Source organism: Ostrea edulis, chromosome 6 (assembly GCF_947568905.1).
Source record: "Ostrea edulis chromosome 6, xbOstEdul1.1, whole genome shotgun sequence".
NCBI classification, from domain to species: Eukaryota; Metazoa; Mollusca; class Bivalvia; order Ostreida; family Ostreidae; genus Ostrea; species Ostrea edulis.
This window is the reverse complement of record NC_079169.1, coordinates 76,422,842-76,444,043: the sequence shown is the minus strand read 5'-3', so window position 1 is coordinate 76,444,043 and position 21,202 is coordinate 76,422,842. Positions and strand designations below refer to the sequence as shown.

General features: G+C 35.9%; 1 protein-coding gene across 1 annotated transcript in view; it reads left to right on the top strand.

Annotated features, from left to right (window-relative positions):
* The first annotated feature begins 9,646 nt into the window (after positions 1-9,646).
* LOC125648358 (transforming growth factor-beta receptor-associated protein 1-like) overlaps positions 9,647-21,202 on the top strand; it is a 71,751-nt gene continuing 60,195 nt past the window's right edge. Inside the window, exons 1-5 of the mRNA XM_048875371.2 lie at positions 9,647-9,771; positions 15,107-15,190; positions 15,344-15,424; positions 18,188-18,599; positions 20,144-20,317. Of these exons, the coding sequence (XP_048731328.2) occupies positions 15,122-15,190; positions 15,344-15,424; positions 18,188-18,599; positions 20,144-20,317 (736 nt within the window). The 5' untranslated portion in view covers positions 9,647-9,771; positions 15,107-15,121. The remainder of the gene's footprint in view (positions 9,772-15,106; positions 15,191-15,343; positions 15,425-18,187; positions 18,600-20,143; positions 20,318-21,202) is intronic.

The following is a 21,202-nucleotide window of genomic DNA, read 5'->3' as shown; positions in this document are numbered from 1 at the left end:
GCTCATATGCCCGACCACCGGCAAGGGCATCCCTTGATCATGGTGTAGTAGTAACCACAGTGACCACCCAGGCTTCTGCATCGTCCTTTGACTCTATCATTCCCATATCAGTCGCCAGTCTTATTTCAGAGGCAGCTACCTCAGCTTCAAGAAGAAATTACATGGTCAGCCATGGATTGCTAGCCCAATCAGTACCCCTACAGTCTGTTTATGAGATGGCGATGCCCCAACCCCTGCTGTACAGTCTGTACCCACCCTGCAGGCAGTGGAGCAACAGTTATATATACCGGCAGCTAGCACTACATCAGGTATAAATTATCAGGTTGATATGAATATGCCTACACCTTCCCAGAGTATAGTATCAACGCTTGGGGCTCATGTATCTCAGACATTGAAAGAAAAATTTTGGAATAATGAGTATGTTGCTCTAAACAAATTGTTACCGTAATCAAAGAACCAGTTTCAGATATTTAGCATCACATTGTTTATCATGACGGTTAAACCTAAGTACAAGGATGAAAAATTCGGGTCCATTTCACAATGGGCGATGCCCTTTTAATTTTTGCCTCCATTTATTGTGCCAAGCACTCTGCACAAGCTATAAATTTGTTTCATTACATGGCGACAATTAGAAAAGGTGCAGGGCGTTCACCCAATTCCTTTGGTTAGAGGGATTATGACATCCAATTTAGGCTGAAAAAATCAATTGATTCAAATTTCAGTTGGGGTTCTGTTGACGCCGAACTGTCGCTGTTTTATATGCAACCCACGGTACAAAACCATAATCAGAATTCCCCTAAACATTTTAAATGTTACTCTTACAACTTTCAGGGTGTATGTGAAAAACACAATCGTAGATTTTTGCATATTTGTGTCAAATGTAATGGATCACATCCCTCTTTGAATTGTATGTCTGTCCAGAATAGCAATGTCAATCAATCCACTCAGTCTAGGCCCGCACCACAGCAATTATAACCTTGCATCTATTGTTACTTATCATAAATACCCTGCCACATTCATTATACGAGGCAACATTATTTCAATGTGCATATTTGTTAGAATTTTTTGTCTTGCTTAGAGTCGGTGAAGTGCTTGTTCTTCAATCGGATGGTGTTCAGTTGTTAGAGAACCACGCTAGTCTCCTTATTAAAAGTTCCAAGACAGATCCTATGCATAAGGCTTCATCAGTAAAAGTATCAATGCATGCCCAGTCATTAATTTTGTTTACATTACTGAATAAATTTCTTGCAATGCGACAGACAATTTTGTCCAATATATTCTTTGTTCATTTCAACTCTAAACGATTGACTCAATTTCAGTTTCAGCAATGCTCAATAATTGTTTATCAATTTTTAATATAAATTTTAGAATTGGTGGGGCCACATGCCTCTATTTAAACGGTATGAATAAAAAAGGTATATTTAAAAGAAACCTCGCAATACATTGGGTGGCAATAATATTGGCAACCCACATAATACTTTGAAGGGCTTACAAATGTACATGAAGTTTACTGTGGGTAATATTTCATAATTAATGCCAAAGATTATAACTACTGTTTGGTCTCATTTTACCATGAAGTAATTGGACCTTGTGTCTTTCCAATATACATGGAGAAAATTGGAGAACTAGAATAAATTCAGCTCTTGCTACATTTGTTGTAGAGAATGCAAGTGGGTCTCCATTAAATATCTAGATATTTCAAATAGGCATTTATCCCTTTTCTGCAAAGATGGTGTACACTTGTCAGACTTGGGTAATGACAAATTTGTTAATCCATTAAGAAATGTTGTAGGGGTGTTTTGGTCCGCTACTGACAGGTTTTATTCCTCTCTTACTAGCTAGTTAAGTCTTGTCACTTTTAAGTTGCATGTTTGCAAATGAATTGTATATGATTATATGTGGAGTGTGAAATGGATATTAAAATTAGGTATGCAAAATTGACCGCTTAGTTTTGTTGGCCCAAAATAAGTCATAACTAAAAAGTAATTGTTTGGCGTGCTTGTCGTGACCATTTATTCACAGTCTATTATCAAGACAACAGATGCGCCGATCTTCAAATCGATATGGCGGCATATAACAAACAACACAAAGCATTAGAAATACCACCACCTTGACCCAAGGGACCTGGAAATAACAGTGACCCATGGAGGTGGCATTCTATGAAAAATTCTGCCAAATGAACCAATACTTTACACAACCATTCCTCACAATAAATTAAAGACTAGACTTTTTAACATTATAGACAGTTGTTTCTTCAGCAAAAATGGAAAACGGAAATATTCCTATCTAGTGATCAGTCATCCAAAAAATTACTTTGTTAAACACCACTCTGATTCCAATCCAAGTATCCTGAAGTTGAAATTAAAAATATACTGTAGTTCCTCATTGACAATATCTTTGTGGTCTTTGGTGATCGGGTCTTCCAACGGTCTGTGGAATTCCCATGGGCACGAATTGTGCTCCTTTGTTAGTTGCCCTGTTTTTATATTCTATATCTATCAACAATAATCATTTTCATTCACATGTCGATTCAATATATCCCTGTGAACTCGAAATAAAAGACACCACAGAGTCGTTCACTTCTGCTTCATACTTAAATATTTTATTGAAAATAAAAATTAACAGCAAACTAACAACTTTTAAAGTTTAAGATAAACGGGATAATTTCAGCTTCTCCGTCGTCAACTTCCCATGTTTATATAGCAATATTCCATTATCGTCTGCATATGGTGTTTCCATCTCTCAATTGATTCAATACGCAAGAGCTTACTCTGCGTATGATAAGTTTTTCAATCGAGGCAGGCTACTGACTAACAAGTTGATGGTTCAGGGGTTTCAACAGTCTCGTTTAAAATAAGCATTTCGCAAATTCTATGGTCGTTATAACAATCTAGTTTGCCAATACAACATCATTGGGTCAAATTCTGTCTGACTTGTTTCATACCGATTGTTAGGCCGTTCTTTGCACACTGGTTTTTGACTACGGATAACTCCGTTTACCTGATCAAGATTTAGGACTCACGGCGGGTATGACTGGTCGACAAAAATGCTTACTCCTCCTAGGCACCTGATCCCACCTTTAGTATATCCAGGGGTCCATGTTTGTCCAACTCTCTATTTTGTATTGCTTATAGGAGTTATGAGATTGATCACTGTTCGTTATCTTCACCTTTCATTCTGTAATCAAAAGAACGATGGACTTTTGGGGGATTTCGCTTCCTGGGCCCACACTAGGTCTCCCCCTAGCCCCCTGAAGGACTCATTACGGGCCTAAACCCCTTGCCTCTAAGGAATATTCCACACCCGTTTTAAAAACTGAAATCCTTTAAATTTTATTTAAAAGGGTAAAAATAGCACATTTTGAGGTTGGAACCCCTTTTGAAAACCAAAATTAATGGTAGACCCCCTACCTTCAAAAAATCCTGGATCCGCCGCTGTGCTCCCGGTACCTACAGGTGATATATCCACATATGGTGAAATGGTAATACAGTACATGTACTAAATATGCGCCTTGTCTGCTCCTCAGCAGCGGCAAAAAGATTAAGTCTGATCTCGAGGGCCGCCGAAAGAAGGCATCTAGTGCACCATTTTTGAACTCCAGACCACTGGTTCAAATCCGTTCATCCGCATTGGTCAACTGGTATGCATTATATATTAAACCATCTTACAATTTACTAATTCGGGGGTGGGGCGATTACGAGAATTTAAATTTCTCATGAAATTCGATTTTTTGTTTTTACTTTCATAAAAATGGTTTCTGTCATTTTTTTTTCATTTTAAAAGAATTAGATATGCGCTACCAAACCTATGCATTAGAAAAGTCGATTTTAGTTTACGACAGTGTGAAGATCATCAGAATGACCGGCAAGCATTTTTTTCCTTTAAATTATGAGATTGATCACTGTTCGTTATCTTTACTTTTCATTATTCAATGTAGTTTCGCAAGTCATCATTTCACTTTTTCACTATATATTTCATTGAAAAAGCAAAGTTTGTAAAAAAAAATATTGTGAGGTCAATTTAGTCCCATTTTTGAAGGGGGAAAATTGAATAACTGGAAACATAAAGTATAAGTGAAATTTTGTTGGCTTACACGACTCTGATTTACATATGTGTACTTTGGTAGATATTCCTGTGAATCGTATGATATAGATAATTGTTTTCAGCCACATGGACTTCTGTCCAAGAGGTGTTCCCTAGAGCACGCATCCAAGACTGTTCCTTCCACTGGGGACAGGCGTGATGAGTAAGGTGGCAGACGACTTGTGAGGAGTGACAAACAGTTCACTGCCTTATTAAAAAACGGCTTAATTTACCGTATCTACCATCTGGCCATATTCAGGAAGCATTTGACAACCTTAGACAGCTTGCCATCACACCAGCATTGAGGGGGCTCTTCCAGTATGTGCAGAACACATGGCTAGACAGCGATGTATGGAGGATGCGCCAGCGGTCGGTTTTCCGGCTCACTGTCCGCACCAACAATGATGTCGAAGGTACATATAGTATATATTTAATGAATTGTTTATAATTTAAACATTTTCTTGTATAACTATAACAATTTTTGTGATATTTGTTAAGTAATACGAGGGCTGTTCGATATGTAATGTGTATTGTTCCACAGCACAATAACGCTTTGCACGATTTCGTATATGATGATACTCTTGATTAGCTCTATTCAATACCTTTCCAACCGGTATAAACACGAGCCTTCAGCTCTACATAGTTTTAAACTTTTTGTCATTTTAAGAGAGCCTGTCGTTGACCACTGTTGTAAAAATGGTTGGGAAGCGGGTTGAGAATTATTGAAGAAATTAGAGCTTATATAAAAGTTCGCACAAAACTCGGTCATTCGGCAATGCAGATTTTTACTGAATTGGGGGAAGTTTATGGGTCTGATAAGGTATCTTATGAGGCAGTTCGTAGGTGGAGAAAGAAATTTCTGACTGGCACAGAGTCCGTCAAAGACACAGCAAAATCTGGCCGACCTGTGACTGTAACAGGCAAGGCAAATATCTCAAAAGTCACGGAAATAATTGAAAGTGATGGCAGATACACGATTCGTGATATTGCCAAAGCTTTTGGCATATCGCTATCGCGGGTGCATTTCATTTTGAAGCGTATTTTGAAAGTACGAAAGATTTCTGCCAGGTGGATACCGCATATATTGACAGATGACCAAAAACAGGTACGAGTACAAACCGCTAAGCAATTGCTCAAAATGTTTCCCAAATTCAATCAAAGGCAATTTGCAAACATTGCTACCGGTGACGAAACATGGGTTCACTGTTTCGAACCAGTAAGAAAAATTGGAAACAAAATATGGCTAACAGAACACTTTAGAAGGCCTTTAGTTGCCAAAAGAACCATAAGCACAAAGAAGGTTCTTTGTTGCATATTCTTATCATGTGCTGGTATAGCCGTACAAATTCCGGTGCCGAAGGGAAAAAGTGTTACAGGTCGGTATTACCGAGATGTTATACTAAAAAAAGTTAAGAAATATTATCATAAACGACAACCTGTGTCAGGATTTAGGCATGTTCGTCTATTTCATGATAATGCTCTATCACATACATCTGAGCTTGTGAAGCAATTTTTGAAGTCGGAGAAAGTTACCGTCTTGCCAGACTCACCATACTCTCCAGATCTAGCCCCATGCGACTTTTTCCTTTTTCCAAAACTTAAAAAGTTCTTATCTGGTCGTCGTTGCAAGTCCCTACAAGCCCTTAGCTCAGCCATCAGTCAGTGCCTCAGAGGTCTACCTAAATCAGCGCACCGTGACGCATTTCAGAAATGGATTCAGAGATTGAATCTATGTATTTCAAACCATGGGGAATACTTTGAAGGGATGTAATGTTCATTTCACTATTTGAGTCGAATGCTTTTGAGATATCGTACAATACACATTACATATCGAACAACCCTCATATTCTCACTCTTTAAGGATGACATCGCAGGATGATTAGCAAGGCTGGGAAGGCCAAGCTACAATTTTATGTTTTAGTTCCCCTCCTCATGAAGGAAGCCAGTCAGCTCTCCATCACCATGCGGCTGGTGGATGAGCAGCAGCGTACCCGCTACCAAAGAACAGCTTACCGCGGAATTCATGGCGCCCTCTTCGAGTTGTGGTCAGAGTATGAAGAGAATACCATCACCACCTCGTTGTTTCTGAGGAAAGTTGGACACATCATAGTCCCTGCTGTTCCAAGGCCAGACCAGTGATAGTGATATTGCCTTGACAGGGACAGTTTCATGTTTATATAGTGTTATTTTGTTCTGGACGATGAAACTGTGATATAAATTTGTGTTGACCTGTGATATTACCCGGACAATGCCAATATGTGACAGTCACATTGTGATATCAAATTTTATTTCCTTTCCATGAAAGGCGAAGATAACGAACAGTGATCAATCTCATAAATCCTATAAGCAATACAAAACAGAGAGATGGGCAAACACGGACCCCTGGATGTACCAGAGGTGGGATCAGATGTCTTGGAGGAGTAAGCATCCCCTGTCGATCGGTCACACCCGCCGCGAGCGGGTAAACGGAGTTATCCGTAGTCAAAATCAGTGTGCTAAGAACGGCCTAACAATCGGCATGAAACACGTCAGACAGCATTTGACCCAATGATAGGTTGTATTGGCAAACTAGATCGTTATAACGACCATAGAATCTGCGAAATGCTTATTTTAAACGTGACTGTTGGAATCCCTGCACCGTCAACTTGTTTGTCAGTAGCCTGCTTCGATTTAAAAACTGATCATACGCAGACCAAGCTCTTGCGTATCGAATTAGTTGAGAGATGTAAACACCATATGCAGGTAATAATGGAATATTGCTACATAAATATGGGAAGTTGATGACGGAGAAGCTGAAACATTCCGTTTGTCATAAAGTTAAGTTGTTAGTTTGCCGTTAATATCTACTTTCAATAAAATATCTAAGTATGAAACAGAAGTGGACGACTCTGTGGTGTCTTTTATTTTGAGTTCACTGGGATATGTTGAATCGACATGTGAATGAAAATTATCATTGTTAATAGATAATAAATCGTCGATATATTTAAATGTCGAATAGAAGACCACATCAAGAGATTTTTTTCTTCTCACGTAGAAGGTTTTGAATAAATTCTGCTACATAGGAAAATAAAAACAGGTCAGCTAACAAAGGAGCACAATTCGTGCCCATGGGGATTCCAGCAGACTGTTGGAAGACCCGATCACCAAAGACCACGAAGATATTGTCAATGAGGAACTACAGCATATTTTTTATTTCAACTTCAGAGTACCTGTGCGTCGAATCAGAGTGGTGTTTAACAAAGTAATTTTTGGATGACTAATCACTAGATAGGAATATTTCCGTTTTCCATTTTTGTTGAAGAAGCAACTGTCTATGATGTCAAAAAGTTTAGTCTTTAATGTACCTTGAGGAATGGTTATGTAAAGAGTTGAAAAGTCATACGTTTTGATGTTGTTGATTTGAGACAAGTTCTGTGATTTCAAGTTTACTAAAAGTTATTTAGAATTTTTTAGAATCCACATTTGATGTACTCCACTTCTGGCATAGGTAGTGGCACAGTACGTTTGAAGGTTCTCCTTCACAGCTGTTAATATTTTCGTGAGGAGGAAAGATAAGGGCTTGGTAGAACACTTACTGGATCCAGCAATGTATCTTTGTAAGGGTTTTTATTAAGTTAATTAGGAATCCAGTATAGGTACGGTAACTCATATTCATCTGATCCATTGACCGGGATATTAAATGTGTCTAAAACCGAAACATGGTTTTGAAGAATTTCGTCTTTTGAAAGGGCAGTTGGAGTATAGGTACGGTTACTAAAAGTGGAAGTAATGCCAAGTTCGTTTAAAATACAGTTGTAATAATGAGCCTTACAAAGACAATGTTGTTACAAGATTTGTCAGCTTGAACCAAAACATATGTATTCCTCATGTAACCTATCTAATTATTTTATCACTTCTGATTTATATACTAAACACAGAAGGATAAATGTTACGTACTTTTGTTTTCATGTCTTATGCGGGATTTTAATATTCCTCTTATACTTTTAATCCATTCTGACAATGTATGAATTTAAAGTTCTTCTTTTTCATATTTATTTATATTTATATGATTTTTTATATCAATAAGCAAAGATGTCTTATTTTTCTGTGTGCTTTCTTAAATGTTGTGCGTTATGTATGATCACAGGCACCTGTTTCTGTAAATGATATACATGACCTCTCATAAGTTATTTACAGAAACAACTGCCTGTGTGTACGATATAGTATAGCTGTGTGTCTTCTGTTTTCTCTATGTGCCTGCTTATAATCTTATGTGCAGTACTATGTTCATAACACATATATAATATGTTTTGGCATTTTTACTTTTAAAATACAAGTGTGGCTTTTTTTTTTTTTTTTATTTGATGATGTGGACTTCCTTGTTTACACAACAAAGGAAAGGAAGAATATACACACTCCAATAATTATATTAATTTTGATAGATAAAATTAGATGAGAAAAAGGACTTAATAAATATATCACAAAGGTATTTATTATTATTATTATTATTATGTTTATTCAGATAAAGGCACGTTAGACAAAGAATAACAATTGACATGACACAATATCACATAAAATAACACATTCTATACATAACATCACATTTTGCATTTACATTCACAGATTGGACTTTAAAATTGTCCCAGCACTAGTATAGGCTCACTTAATAAACAGAACATAAATACTGCCCTTTATCTTGGATAACCCAAAAAAGCCAACAGGCTTATTTCCATTGGGGTCCATTATAGGATATCGACAAAGAAAATGTAAAAAATATACATGGTTAAATAATCTTAATGCACCAATGACTAATTGACTAGTGTAATGAAGAGCATTTAGGTACATGTAATAGTAAAATTGTACAAGGTAACATTGAAAATAGCTCATTATTATGCATGTTAGACATAAAATACAAAAAGTGAAGTTCAGTAATAAAAGAATTCATCATCCTCGAGTCTTTTCATTTCTTCCAGAAGGTGTAGTTTGACCATTCTTTTAAAGGTGAACTTATTGTTGGCATTAAGTTTGGTGTCAATAGGAAGGGCATTCCAGTCTTTAACTCCTGTTTAATAGAACGAAGAGGTTAAAAGTTAGGCCAAAACAACTAGGGTTGAAACAACATTAGACCAAAACTACTAACGACCGAAAACACTTAGGGCCGAACTGAAAAAGCTTTATTTAAAACCCCAGGCTACTAGGGCCTTGAAGGAAGAGGCCCAGCCCGACAGGCTGGAAAACATCTCTTCAGTATTTATTCAGGACTTGTCGCTCTATGCATTATCCTAAAATACACAAAAAGCAGGCGATATATAATGTTATTTTGTCAAAACAATATATACATATTATGGATGTGAATACACATTGCATGAGAGGACAGTGTAAAGTTACACGAACGAATATTACCTTACGAATTTTCATTGTACGAATTGTTTTCTTGGACTATTTCTTTTCAGTCATATACAACCACTTTAAATTATATGTTATGTCAAGAATAATTATTGCAAAAATACAACTTTATTAAAAACAGAACACTAATGGTAAAAATAGAATAAGGTTAGATGAAAAATACAATACCTTAAGCTCGGATGAATATATCCGCCACTGAGAAAGTAGTTCAAAATGTCAGCCTCCATGTGCTGACAAGAAGTAGAACACATTTATGATTTGAACTTATATTTAATTCATTAACTACGCCCATAGAGAACATAGGTAATGTTTTGGTACAACTGATATTAAGCTGATATTTGATATTTCAGTATTTATGTGACAGTTGCTTTATGATATTTGTGGAAGGCAGTTGAGTTTGTTCACTTCGGTAGAAAACTACACACAATTACCATAAAGATGACTGTATTCCTGAAGTCTCCGATTTTAATTCCCGTCGGGTCAGGATGCTGATAATAGTAGAAAATGATCGTCAATTATGTATAACGAGTCTTTTTATCATAAGTGATAAAGGCTTTACAATCTTCTGTAAGAATATTTTTAATTTAAATTTAGGAGTTTTCTACAATTAAATTAATAGGAAATGTTTTACTTGTAAATGGGGAAATATTCATTCTTTGTCAAAAGTAAAAAAAGTACCCTCAGAGCTCCAGATAAGGTGCTTATCAGCGTAAATACTCATTAAATTTTACCAAATACGCATTAAAGTTTAAAATCAGGCGTACAATTAAGCAATGATTCGCGAATGTAAATACGCTTTACACTCCTAAAGTAATGCGTAGAGATAACTCAATACACAACTGTATAAGCCTAATTGTTATACTTCTTTCTTAAATAAACAGGTAGGTTACGATCGAAAGCACATAAAAGCTTATATTATCAATTGTAAACGATTGATTAATGGCACAGAAAATGGTACCGGACAAATGATATATATTTCTTCTGTTAATCTCACTAAGTTTTCACTGAAATGTCGCTCCTGCAGCATTGTCTCGCTATCTATTTGAAAGTATTTGCAAGAATGGGAGTCACGCATTTATTTACAGACTTCCGTCACACATGCACTCGTTTTACACATATGGAATAAAACCAATTCTTGGTTAACGGTACAAGGTGAGGGAAATCCGACAGTAATTTGTAGTGAAAACAAAGTGCAAAAATCTATATGGGCAGTATTAGGTTCGTCTAAATTTTAAGAAATACTATAGAAAGTCACAAAAACTTTAGAATTTGAAACTGATATTGTTTGGATTAAAATGCTTTTAGTTTCTCGGTTATAACAGTTTAATTTACAATATGACAAATAGTTTTGTTGTTTGTTTGGTGTTTATGAAATATTTTCAATACTATACAATCACAGGGTCTTCTTATCCATTTTGTTCTCAATTTATATGTTATATATACAGTCAAACCTGTATGAAGAGACCGTCCAACGGAGAATGGAAAAAGGTCACATATGACAGGTGGTCTCTTGATACAGATTGCCTATTTTCCGCAGTTAAATTAATCGATAAAATTTTGCAAATAATTTGTACAATGGAGAAAATGACTACATGTATTTGGAATTTATCATTAAGAATATCAAGTACGGTTTAAATAGTTGTAAAATAAAATTAATAATACACTGTAGTTAAAAATCTAGAATATAATGTGTTGTATCACTATCAAAAATTACATTTAATCTGTTTAAGAATGATAGGCATGCATTTCATATTACACATTTACATGAGATTCAAATCTCATTTATGAACTGCATGTCAATTTTCTAAAACTTTAAACACTTTTTTGTAAAGAGTATTTATGTATAGCCTACTTGTACAGTGTAACTAAAAAATTCAATGCTTGTGGTAAGAAAGCAAATGATGAAGTGTTGTGTCTCCTTTCGTACTATACATGTTGGAAATATGTTATTCGATTTGAGAAACATTAAATAAATCACAATATCCATTGTACATGCACAGCAAATCTTTTAAGCTTTGAACTAATGCAGGCAACTTTCTTGAACTCGGACGTGTCAAATAATCGGGACATGTTGAAGTGAGCCGCTAGTTACGGTCATTATTCTGGAAACCTTGAGTATCTCGTGCAGGAAAACTGCGAATACTCCGTTGAAAATTTCAGTCCTAAGCACATATTTACCTGATTTATATCGCAAATTTTTCACATAATGGTACATGTATAACAAGTGGTAGATTTTCCTTTCCAATCTAGCATACCCGGCACTTAAAGTTTTTCGAAATTCACACCTTCAAATACACCGGCCTTGATTCCCTGATCCATGATTTTGTTAAATAAACAACAACTTGGGTGTTATTAATTAACCACACACGACCCTGCATGTTGACAGATTGGGTATGATAATTAATTCAGAGGGCCTACTAAACAAGATCACCGCCAAACTATGCGTTATAAAATGAAAGTATTAGGGGCAATAATTCCCAGAATAGTCGGTTCAATCGAAAGTGGTAATCGCGGTGTAATCGAAAAATGTACAGTCGTTAAATAGAAGTAAAATTTCGTGAAAATACATGAAAAGGTTGTAAATATCATGGTCAATGGTCACGTCAGACAGGTGGTTGTTTAATACAGGTACAATATATAGAGTAACGTTTGGGGGGTGGGGGGGGGGGGGACTTTTTATGGTCACATACGACTGTGAGTCGCTTAATACAGTGGGTCACTATGGTAGGTTTGACTGTAAATTATATATAGATTGAGAACAAAATGGATAAGAAGACCCTGTGGTACAATAAATTCTTTGTAGTTCTTTTTATTATGAAGTCTTCATTGGGATTTTGAAATTTATTATTGAGGTATTAAATTTTGATATGCCAGACACTCAGTCATATAATATCTGATTATATTTAGACTAAGTGATCAAATTCTGTATTAGTGGTAAACAGCAAAGATAATCAGTAAATTAACAAATTACTCTTGACTTTTTCTGAAAAGCAGAATACTTATTGATTTGAAAATCAGGGGGTAAATACTCTTTGTGGTAAAACATTGTCTGGAGCTCAGTCTATGTGAAAGTTTTTTGGACCACACAGGACATTTGGTCCTGTGTAATCAATGAACACATCGGATGGAATCAAATTTTGTTAGACCGCAAAACTTAATGTAAAAAAGTGAAACACGTGAAAATGCAAAACCAAGGAAATCTTTTTTATTATACTAGTAGTACTATACCAGGGATCCCTCCCGCATAACACTTTAAACGGTCCATGCGGTTTTAATCACATTCATATATGTATTTGGATTTGTGTTATATATTTTACTTATAACAAACATTTAAATGACTCCGCATCAAAATAATAAAGCTCAAAAGCGGACACTGAGACATCGGACATCCTGGTCCGGTGTAGAAAATGACGCATCGGACCTGAGGCACTGCACATTGGGCAGGTCTGACGGTCCAATGTCTTTCGCATAGACTGGGAGCTCTGTACCCTTTACTGTAGGGTTGGGTATTGCCAGAAAAACCAATATTGCAGTATTTAATTGGGCATTATCTGTAATTTTGTCTCCAACACTTGAATTCAATGAAAATTGCTCTTTATCATATATTTCAGTATAAACGCCAGTATTTAATTATTTCAAACACTTTCAAACCCCAAAACAGGCACTTGAATATGTGATTTTGGTGATTGAATAATTATTGTCTTGCAAGACAATAATTCTTTCTTATATATTATATTCTTAAAGGGACTGGTTCACGATTTTTGAGAAAAATAATTTTCATTTTTTATGTTAAACATTAAAAATATGACTCATTTAATGTTGAGAGCCAAAATTTTGACTTTCTGAATGCAAGAATAAAAGCAATATTTTAGCCTTAAATCTGTGTTATGTAAACAAAGACTTGAGTATTTTAATGTATACAAACAAACCAGTGAAACAATAATTTTGTAATATAAAGCGTCTGCAGAGTCACAAATTTTAACTTTTAGATGACACATTTTACCCAAAGAATGGTTGAAATGTGAAAGATATGATAAACTTTGATCAATATCCATTTCTTTTGAAAATTTCGTAAACAATAATATACCACAATCTTTGTTTACAAAACAAATAATAAACTCTCTAAAATGAGCTTCTGTGATAATGTATAACCTTAATTTTTATGCGAAATCTTTTAAACATATTAGACTGTAGATTTTGATCATTAAAAGTGAAAAACAAAATTTTGGGGAAAATCGTGAATCAGTCCCTTTAACACTAAAAGCGGTTATCTAACAAAGTTTTATTCGGTTTTCCTTGTTTTTGTTCAAAATAGATGTTTTTGATAGTCATTAATATACATTTCTATGCCATTGAGAGATTTTGAGAAAAAATGGTTGCCATCACTTTCACAGCTAATGTCCCTTTAAATATTGCGATAGATTGCATTACATATTGCCCTTTTCAAATTCCATATAAATAACAAGATTTTTAAAGCAATTATTGAATAAAATCTCAACTGTTGAGTCTTGAAATAATTTTATTGAGTAATTGCACAGTTAAAGCAAACACAACAACCAAAAAAAAAAGCAAAATTAAACAACAAAACAATATAATGTTTCCATATTTTCGATTTTGCTTCCCTATTTTATACAACTTCGTATTCGGTGTCCATAGTTAAACAGGAAGTTTATAGTCCAAATATTAAATATGCAAACAGCTAATTCCGGAATAGTGCGAGGAAAAAATCTGTATTTTTTAAATATCTTTAAAAAGAGAAATGTATTTAGAATTATGTACTCATTCAAGTTTAATGTAGAGCTTTATATTTTTTCATTTTTTGAATTTAACTTATTTTGAAGCTTTACGAAAATCCCTTCCTTCTCATATATGTTGTACATATTTAGTTCCTCATTTAGCAATCTATATTAGTTTCCCATATCAAAGATCGAGGTAACCGTTAGTTTCCCATATCAAAGATCGAGGTAACCAATGTTATTTTGCAAATTAAACAACATACTAAGCTACTGTAATGAGAGCATGTTTTTGTTCTGTGTGTATCATATAGTTGAATGATATTACGATATACAGGTGTCCAATTTTCATATCGCAATACATTATTGTCATTGGAAATATTGCAATATACCAGTAAACCAATAATATTGATTAACTCTACTTGACTGGTAGTAAAAAGAACCTTGATAAGTCCCTGAAAGCTGTCAGCTGCTAACAAAATAAATAAGAAATCAAAACACCTATTTTGTTGTTTATTTTAATCTTTTCAGTGAAAAATTTCAGTCTGTGAAATAAATCAAATATTTTGTGTATTGCCACTACTTGCTAGTGTAAAGTAACATATTGTATTAAAAAAAGTTTGTTGTAACTGTTCAGAATAGCTTTAAAGAATTATTGGTTTGTCCTCACCATGGCAATTCAAATAAATCTCATTAAATCGATATGTTTTTCACAGATTTGTTTTTGCTGATTTTATTCAGAATTAGTTAAGTAGGTACACTTATATGCAGTAAACGCATTTTAGCGCCTTTTTGGAGAAAAGTATTATCTTGATGGGAAAATTACCTGCCAACTTAACCAAACGTTTGATACAGAGTTGGGAGAGGGGGAATAATCTTTTTAATGGTAGACTCTGATGTTGTAGGTGAAACAGTATAAAATGGCTAAACGTATTGCTGAAAGGGAACTAACGGACAGGAACTGGGACCAGGAGGATGAGGTTGAAGAGGTATTGTTTCAGATAGTTACACAAACCAAAGATGTTTTGAAATATTTTACTTTATTTCTTTTCAATAGTAGAGATCATTCATTTTTCTCTTTCATGTAAAATTTGGCCAAAACATTAATGCTACATGTATTTACAGAATTTCTTATATTACAGGCTGGAACTTTTTCTGTAGCGTCGAAATCAGAATTACAGAGGCGACAGATAAAAACAGCAAAAAGAAGTCGACCTTCTGCGGTAAATCATTTGTTATGTCCTTGTCCATAATGTATAATGGTAGGGAACTTCTTACTGGTGTGATTAACGTTAGTATCTCTTATGCCTTGAGGCATAGTGATAGGATTGTCAAACTCAATCAAAGTTTGAAATAATTTCAAGATTATGGTCACTATGACACACCCCCTTTTTTATGCTTACAAGTGCATGGTAAAATCAACTGAGGATCACACATGTACAGTTTACCTTATGCAGTGTGAAGCATTGGTCCATTAACTCCTTTATTAAGCAAATCATCTTTGAGAGAGGTATGTTATGGAGTACAGTGGGCTACAAATTATCTTAGCGATTGCAAAGTTCAACACACTGACGAGCAAATTTTTCAGTGTTATTCCCACAAGAGGTAAGGGATAGCGATACCGACTGTGAGTTACGAACAATGTTGTAATAAAGAAAATGACTCAATATGCCACCAGAGGGTGTAGTACATTAAAGAATACGACAGGAAAGATAACTCTGGGTAGAACATCGTGATTTAATGAAAATGAATTCGAGTGAAACATGATATGTACTGTAGATTACAGAGTTACTGTAAACATTGATGTTATTCCCAGTCTGGCTACCATGGCACAAAATAAACTAGACCAGACCTAAGTGCAATAATGTAGCCCTCTCCTGATTTTTTTTTTGTGGAGATGAAAACGTCAGTATAAAAAAAATCGGATAGGGCTACATTACTGCAGCTAGACCAGACATCAGGCTTTTAGTAGTCTTAAGTCGGTCGGACGTGCCTTAGTGTCAAACCCTGGTTTTTCTCTTTAGTGGAAGATAAGAATTTGTGGGTATGTCCATACCATGAAAACCTTAAAATTAAAATTGATATTTTGAATTGTTTTGGATGTAGATATATCGTGAGAATATGCAAATCAAATTACCATATGGTTCCAGTCAGATAATTTTTGGCAGAGTTCTGACTCTTGAACTTAGAAAATTGTAAGCAATTCAGTCATTATCTCAGGCATACCTGGACATTTTGAATAGAAAAGATGAGTTCAGGGTAACAGAAGACAGGAAACAGCTATTAGTCTGGATCTAGTTTACAAAAAGCTCACCCATAATCATTCTAGATTGTCACCAAAGGCTGAGCAAACATCGTCGGAACCCACGTTTTCTCTCCGTTAAACTGCATTCAACGCAGTTTAATGGAGAGAAAACCCGGGGGTTCCGACGATGCTGAGTAAATGGAATTAATTGTTTTTCAATGCCTTTAACATGTGGACATGGACGTGAATTTTTGATAGACCACTTACAACGATGTACTATCAAGATACATGTATTGTTTACACATTTTAAACTCTATGTGATATTTCATATATATCCGGTCTTAATTATACCCCCCGCAACAAGTTGTGGGGGGGTATACTGGAATCAGGTTGTCGGTCTGTCTGTCTGTCCGTCCGTCTGTAGACGCAATGGTTTCTGGGCTCTAAAGCATTATCCTTTCCACCTACCGTCACCATATCATATATATGGACTACCCATGGGATGTTCCCTATCGATTTTGGGGTCAAAAGGTCAAAGGTCAAGTGCACTGGACATCGAAGTAGCAATATGGTTGCCGGGCTCTAAAGCGTTATCCTTTCCACCTACAGTCACCATATCATACGTATGGACTACCCATGGGATGAAGATGTTCCCTATCGATTTTGGGGTCAAACGGTCAAAGGTCACACGCACTGGACATGGAAGTAGCAATATGGTTCGGTTTGTCATGCCATTTGTTTTTTACACTCAGAAAAGAGGTAGTTTATACCTATTACCAACACCCTTTGGGAGATTGGGGTAAGGGGGGGGGGTATTCTTAGTGAGCATTGCTCACAGTACCTCTTGTTTGAATCTCTCGTTTCGCATTGTTAGAAATAGAACCGCATTCTCGTTGGTTCCCACTCTTTTGTGGAAACCATCAGAACGAGCCCAACTTTTATATAGCAACTGATGTCAAGGGTTAGTGCGAGGTAACGAATCAATAACCCTTCACTTGTGAAGGTGGTCCTGATCCAAAAAGAATGCTGTTTTTCTCTAACTGTTTTAGATTTATAAACTCCAAGGACTTCCAAAAGATAACATTATATTAGATGTGTCAGTGTGTCATGAATGCCCTGCCCAAAGGTTGTAACTCTACCGAAAGTTATCCAACCGGACCCATATATGTACTTGCCTACTTGGCCTGTGTAGGTGCAAGTTTCAAGATAAGAGATATTCTGTTTAGGAGATGCATTTTGTGCTATTTTGTATGCATAAATGGGACAAGCTTATTCTATGTAAACATGTACATGAGAAAGAAAAGCTAACTCATGCTGCAGTCAGCATAAAAAGGAAAGCTAACTCATGCTACAGTCAACATAAAAAGAAAAGCTAACTCATGCTGCAGTCAGCATTAAAAGGAAAGCTAAACTCATGCTATAGTCAGCATTAAAAGGAAAGCTACTCGTGCTACAGTCAGCATAAAAAGGAAAGCTAAACTTATGCTACAGTCAGCATAAAAAGGAAAGCTAAACTCATGCTACAGTCAGCATAAAAAGGAAAGCTGAACTCATGCTACAGTCAGCATAAAAAGGAAAGCTAAACTCATGCTATAGCCAAGTGAAAAACAAACAAAATAAACTGACATGTCTCATTAAAATTAAAATTTTCAGTCAGAAACTATTTCCTAATTTATTTGTTTTTTGCTTAACAGTACTTTTGTACATCATATTACTGAAAATTACTGATTTTCTTTTACAGGGTCCTGGTGCTGGAGGTTCAACCTTTGGTGGTTTTAGTGGGTTTTCTTTCAAGCCCACACAGACAAGCACACCTTTTAGTATTAATACCAAGTCCTTTACAAATGGCAAGACAGAGAACCCAGGGCAAGAGACCGTGACAAAGGTGAATGGAGAGCCAGAAAAAATGACAGAGAAGAAAGACTCGATCAATGATATGGGAAAGGAAGACAACAACAAATACATTTCTAATCTCAGGAGTCTCAATGAAAGTGTTCTGGCCTGGATTAAACAACATGTGGAGAAGAATCCTTACTGCATCCTGACTCCAATTTTTACAGATTATGAGAAACATCTGAAGAATATTGAAAATGACAAGTTAAACTCTAGCAGAACAAGGAGCCCAGTTAAAGACAATGTAGACAAAAATTCAGGTTCATATTTATATATTGGATATTAGTTTGTTGAGTTTTGCATTCAATTCAAGGTTATTAACACCCGTTACTTCCCTGTCATAAAATTGGGTGGGTGGGGGTGTCACTAATGCAAGAATCTGCGTCCTAGATGTAGTAAATTCATTTGGGACGCAAGTTTGTCTGATATTTCGAGTCCCGCAGACGTGTCACAGACTCCGAGTAAAAATCATAAATTTACTTAGGGCTATTCCAGAAATGAATAGGGGGGGGGGGGGGGGGGGGGGGGGAGGCACCTTTTGTATATACCAAGCACCCATAAAAAAAAAAAGAATTACCCCATGACCCATCAAATTGATAAACTCATTTTACAATGACCCATCTAATTAAAAAAAAAACTAACCAGACCCACCACAAAAATATTTTTAAAAATGAAAACGGTACAAATCTCGCAAGGTTTTCGGGACAAACATTCTAGTCAATGACGCGGTAATGCCTGTGCGACATTGTATCACAGTAGTTCTGAAGAAACGATGTCACATCAACAATCAAAGGCATCTATGGCGGGAATGTTGGAAAGATTGGGAGTCCAAACGATGCTATTATCATGAAATGGGTATGGATATGTTTTTCCACGAATCGTTCGTCTTCTAATGGAGCCCGCGCCCGGAGGCCTCTATATCACCATCACACCGACTGATAAATATAACGCATCGGTACCCTCGTATAAATCAACTAAGGTTTGCCTCTTTTTATTAGAAAACGGAATACCTATTGGTTTCAAAATATTCCCAAAATCGATGCACTGTAAACTGTAATAATCTACAGAACAGAGTTCGCTGCCATCACGTCCAAAGGGACCCTTCTAAACGCGCCTCTAATTTGAAGAGTGCCGTAATGGAAAGTTATGCGCTGCAAAGAGCGTCAACTCGAATAGTTCTGTTACTTCCGATTTCGAAAGCACGTTTTCAATTTTCCTTCCGACAAGAGCGACAATAAAAATATTCTGAAAACTCAACACCCACGTGGCACAAAATAAAACAATAGAAACTACCCACTACCCATAATAAATATTTTTTTAACAGTCCAACCACGGACCAAATAAAATATGAAAAAATACGACCACCCACACAAAAAAATATCATTTGCCGCCCGACCCCCCCATTTGATCATTTCTGGAACAGCCCTTAGAAGCCCTGATATTGTGTATTAACACTCAAAGCCGGGTAGCAGGAATAAATGTAGGTAAAACATGCTGTAGTGAACCGAAATAATATAACCGAGTTCAGTGTCCCAATCCGACTTGTTTGTTTAGCGTCAGTCAATTAGGTGCAAATTAGAATATGATATTCAAAAGATGATTAGATAAGATGCAAAATGAAGAACATTTTGCCACTGGTAGTTATTTATTCTTATTTCTCTCTTTTTTTGTTTTACAAATCAGGATCTATATTTAGATCTAAATGTTTTTCTTCCGGTAGTCATTTTTATTGGAATCGAAAGTAGCGTAGTTTGTAAACATTTGCAGGTGTTGATGTTTCATTCATGACTTTTTACTTTTTTAGCCCCAGTGAAAAAAGATAGCCAGCCCAGTTTGTCTGCCATGTTTAAGGCAGCAGCAGGGACGTGGACCTGTGACACATGTTTGATTCAGAACAAAGCAGACGTCAGTAAATGTGTGGCCTGTCAGACTACCAAACCGGGGGGAGGCTCCTCCTCATCTGCTGTTAGCAGTCCAGGTTAGTATTAATGTTACATAGACATACAGTCAAACCTCATTCTCTGGAACTCGAAACTTCGGAGATACCTTGTTCGAGATATTGAGATTAAAATACATCAAGAAACTCATTTTAATGTATCCATGGTATTCAAGATATCGATGTTCGAGATACCAAAGTTTAACTGTATTTCCCTGCTTACTTTGAATCACTCAATATTCCTGAGAACTTTATATTTAATGTGAGTTGATCTAAGAATAAGGTTCTTTTGTATAATTTCATACATATGCATGTACATGTGTTATGGGTCAAAATTGTCCTCAGTCTAGCAAAAATCAATGACATGATTAAAAGATTTAACAATTTATTTACAATTATTCATAGAGAAATATACCAATTAGAAATTACTAATTTACCGTAATCAAACTTCATATAACAGGGTTCAATGTTTGCTTACCACTGAGCTGAATTCACACACAAATATTGGCTGCAAAGTCCAGCCCTCATTAAAGTAAAATCCAAAGTTATTCTGTAAAGTGCTTATTGCCACAATCTTTACAGTCTATTTATACTATAAACATACTTATAGAGAACTTTATTTCCAGAAAATGTATAGTGCAAGTAAACAGATATTACATCATCTTTCTATTGAACTCTGACAAACATCGTTCTAAAACTAGAACATCTAGAATCCTGTCTGGGTTACTTGTATCGATTGATTGTATTTTGCTTAACGTCTCTCTTGAGAATTTTTCTCTCATATGGAGACGTCACCAAGACTGGTGGAAGGCTTCAAATTTAGGCCTTTGCTCAGTGCTTACGGCCTTTGAGCAGTGAGGGTTCTTTAGTGTGCCACACCTACAGCGACACTGGACATCCGTTTTTAAGGTCATCTCCGAAGATCCG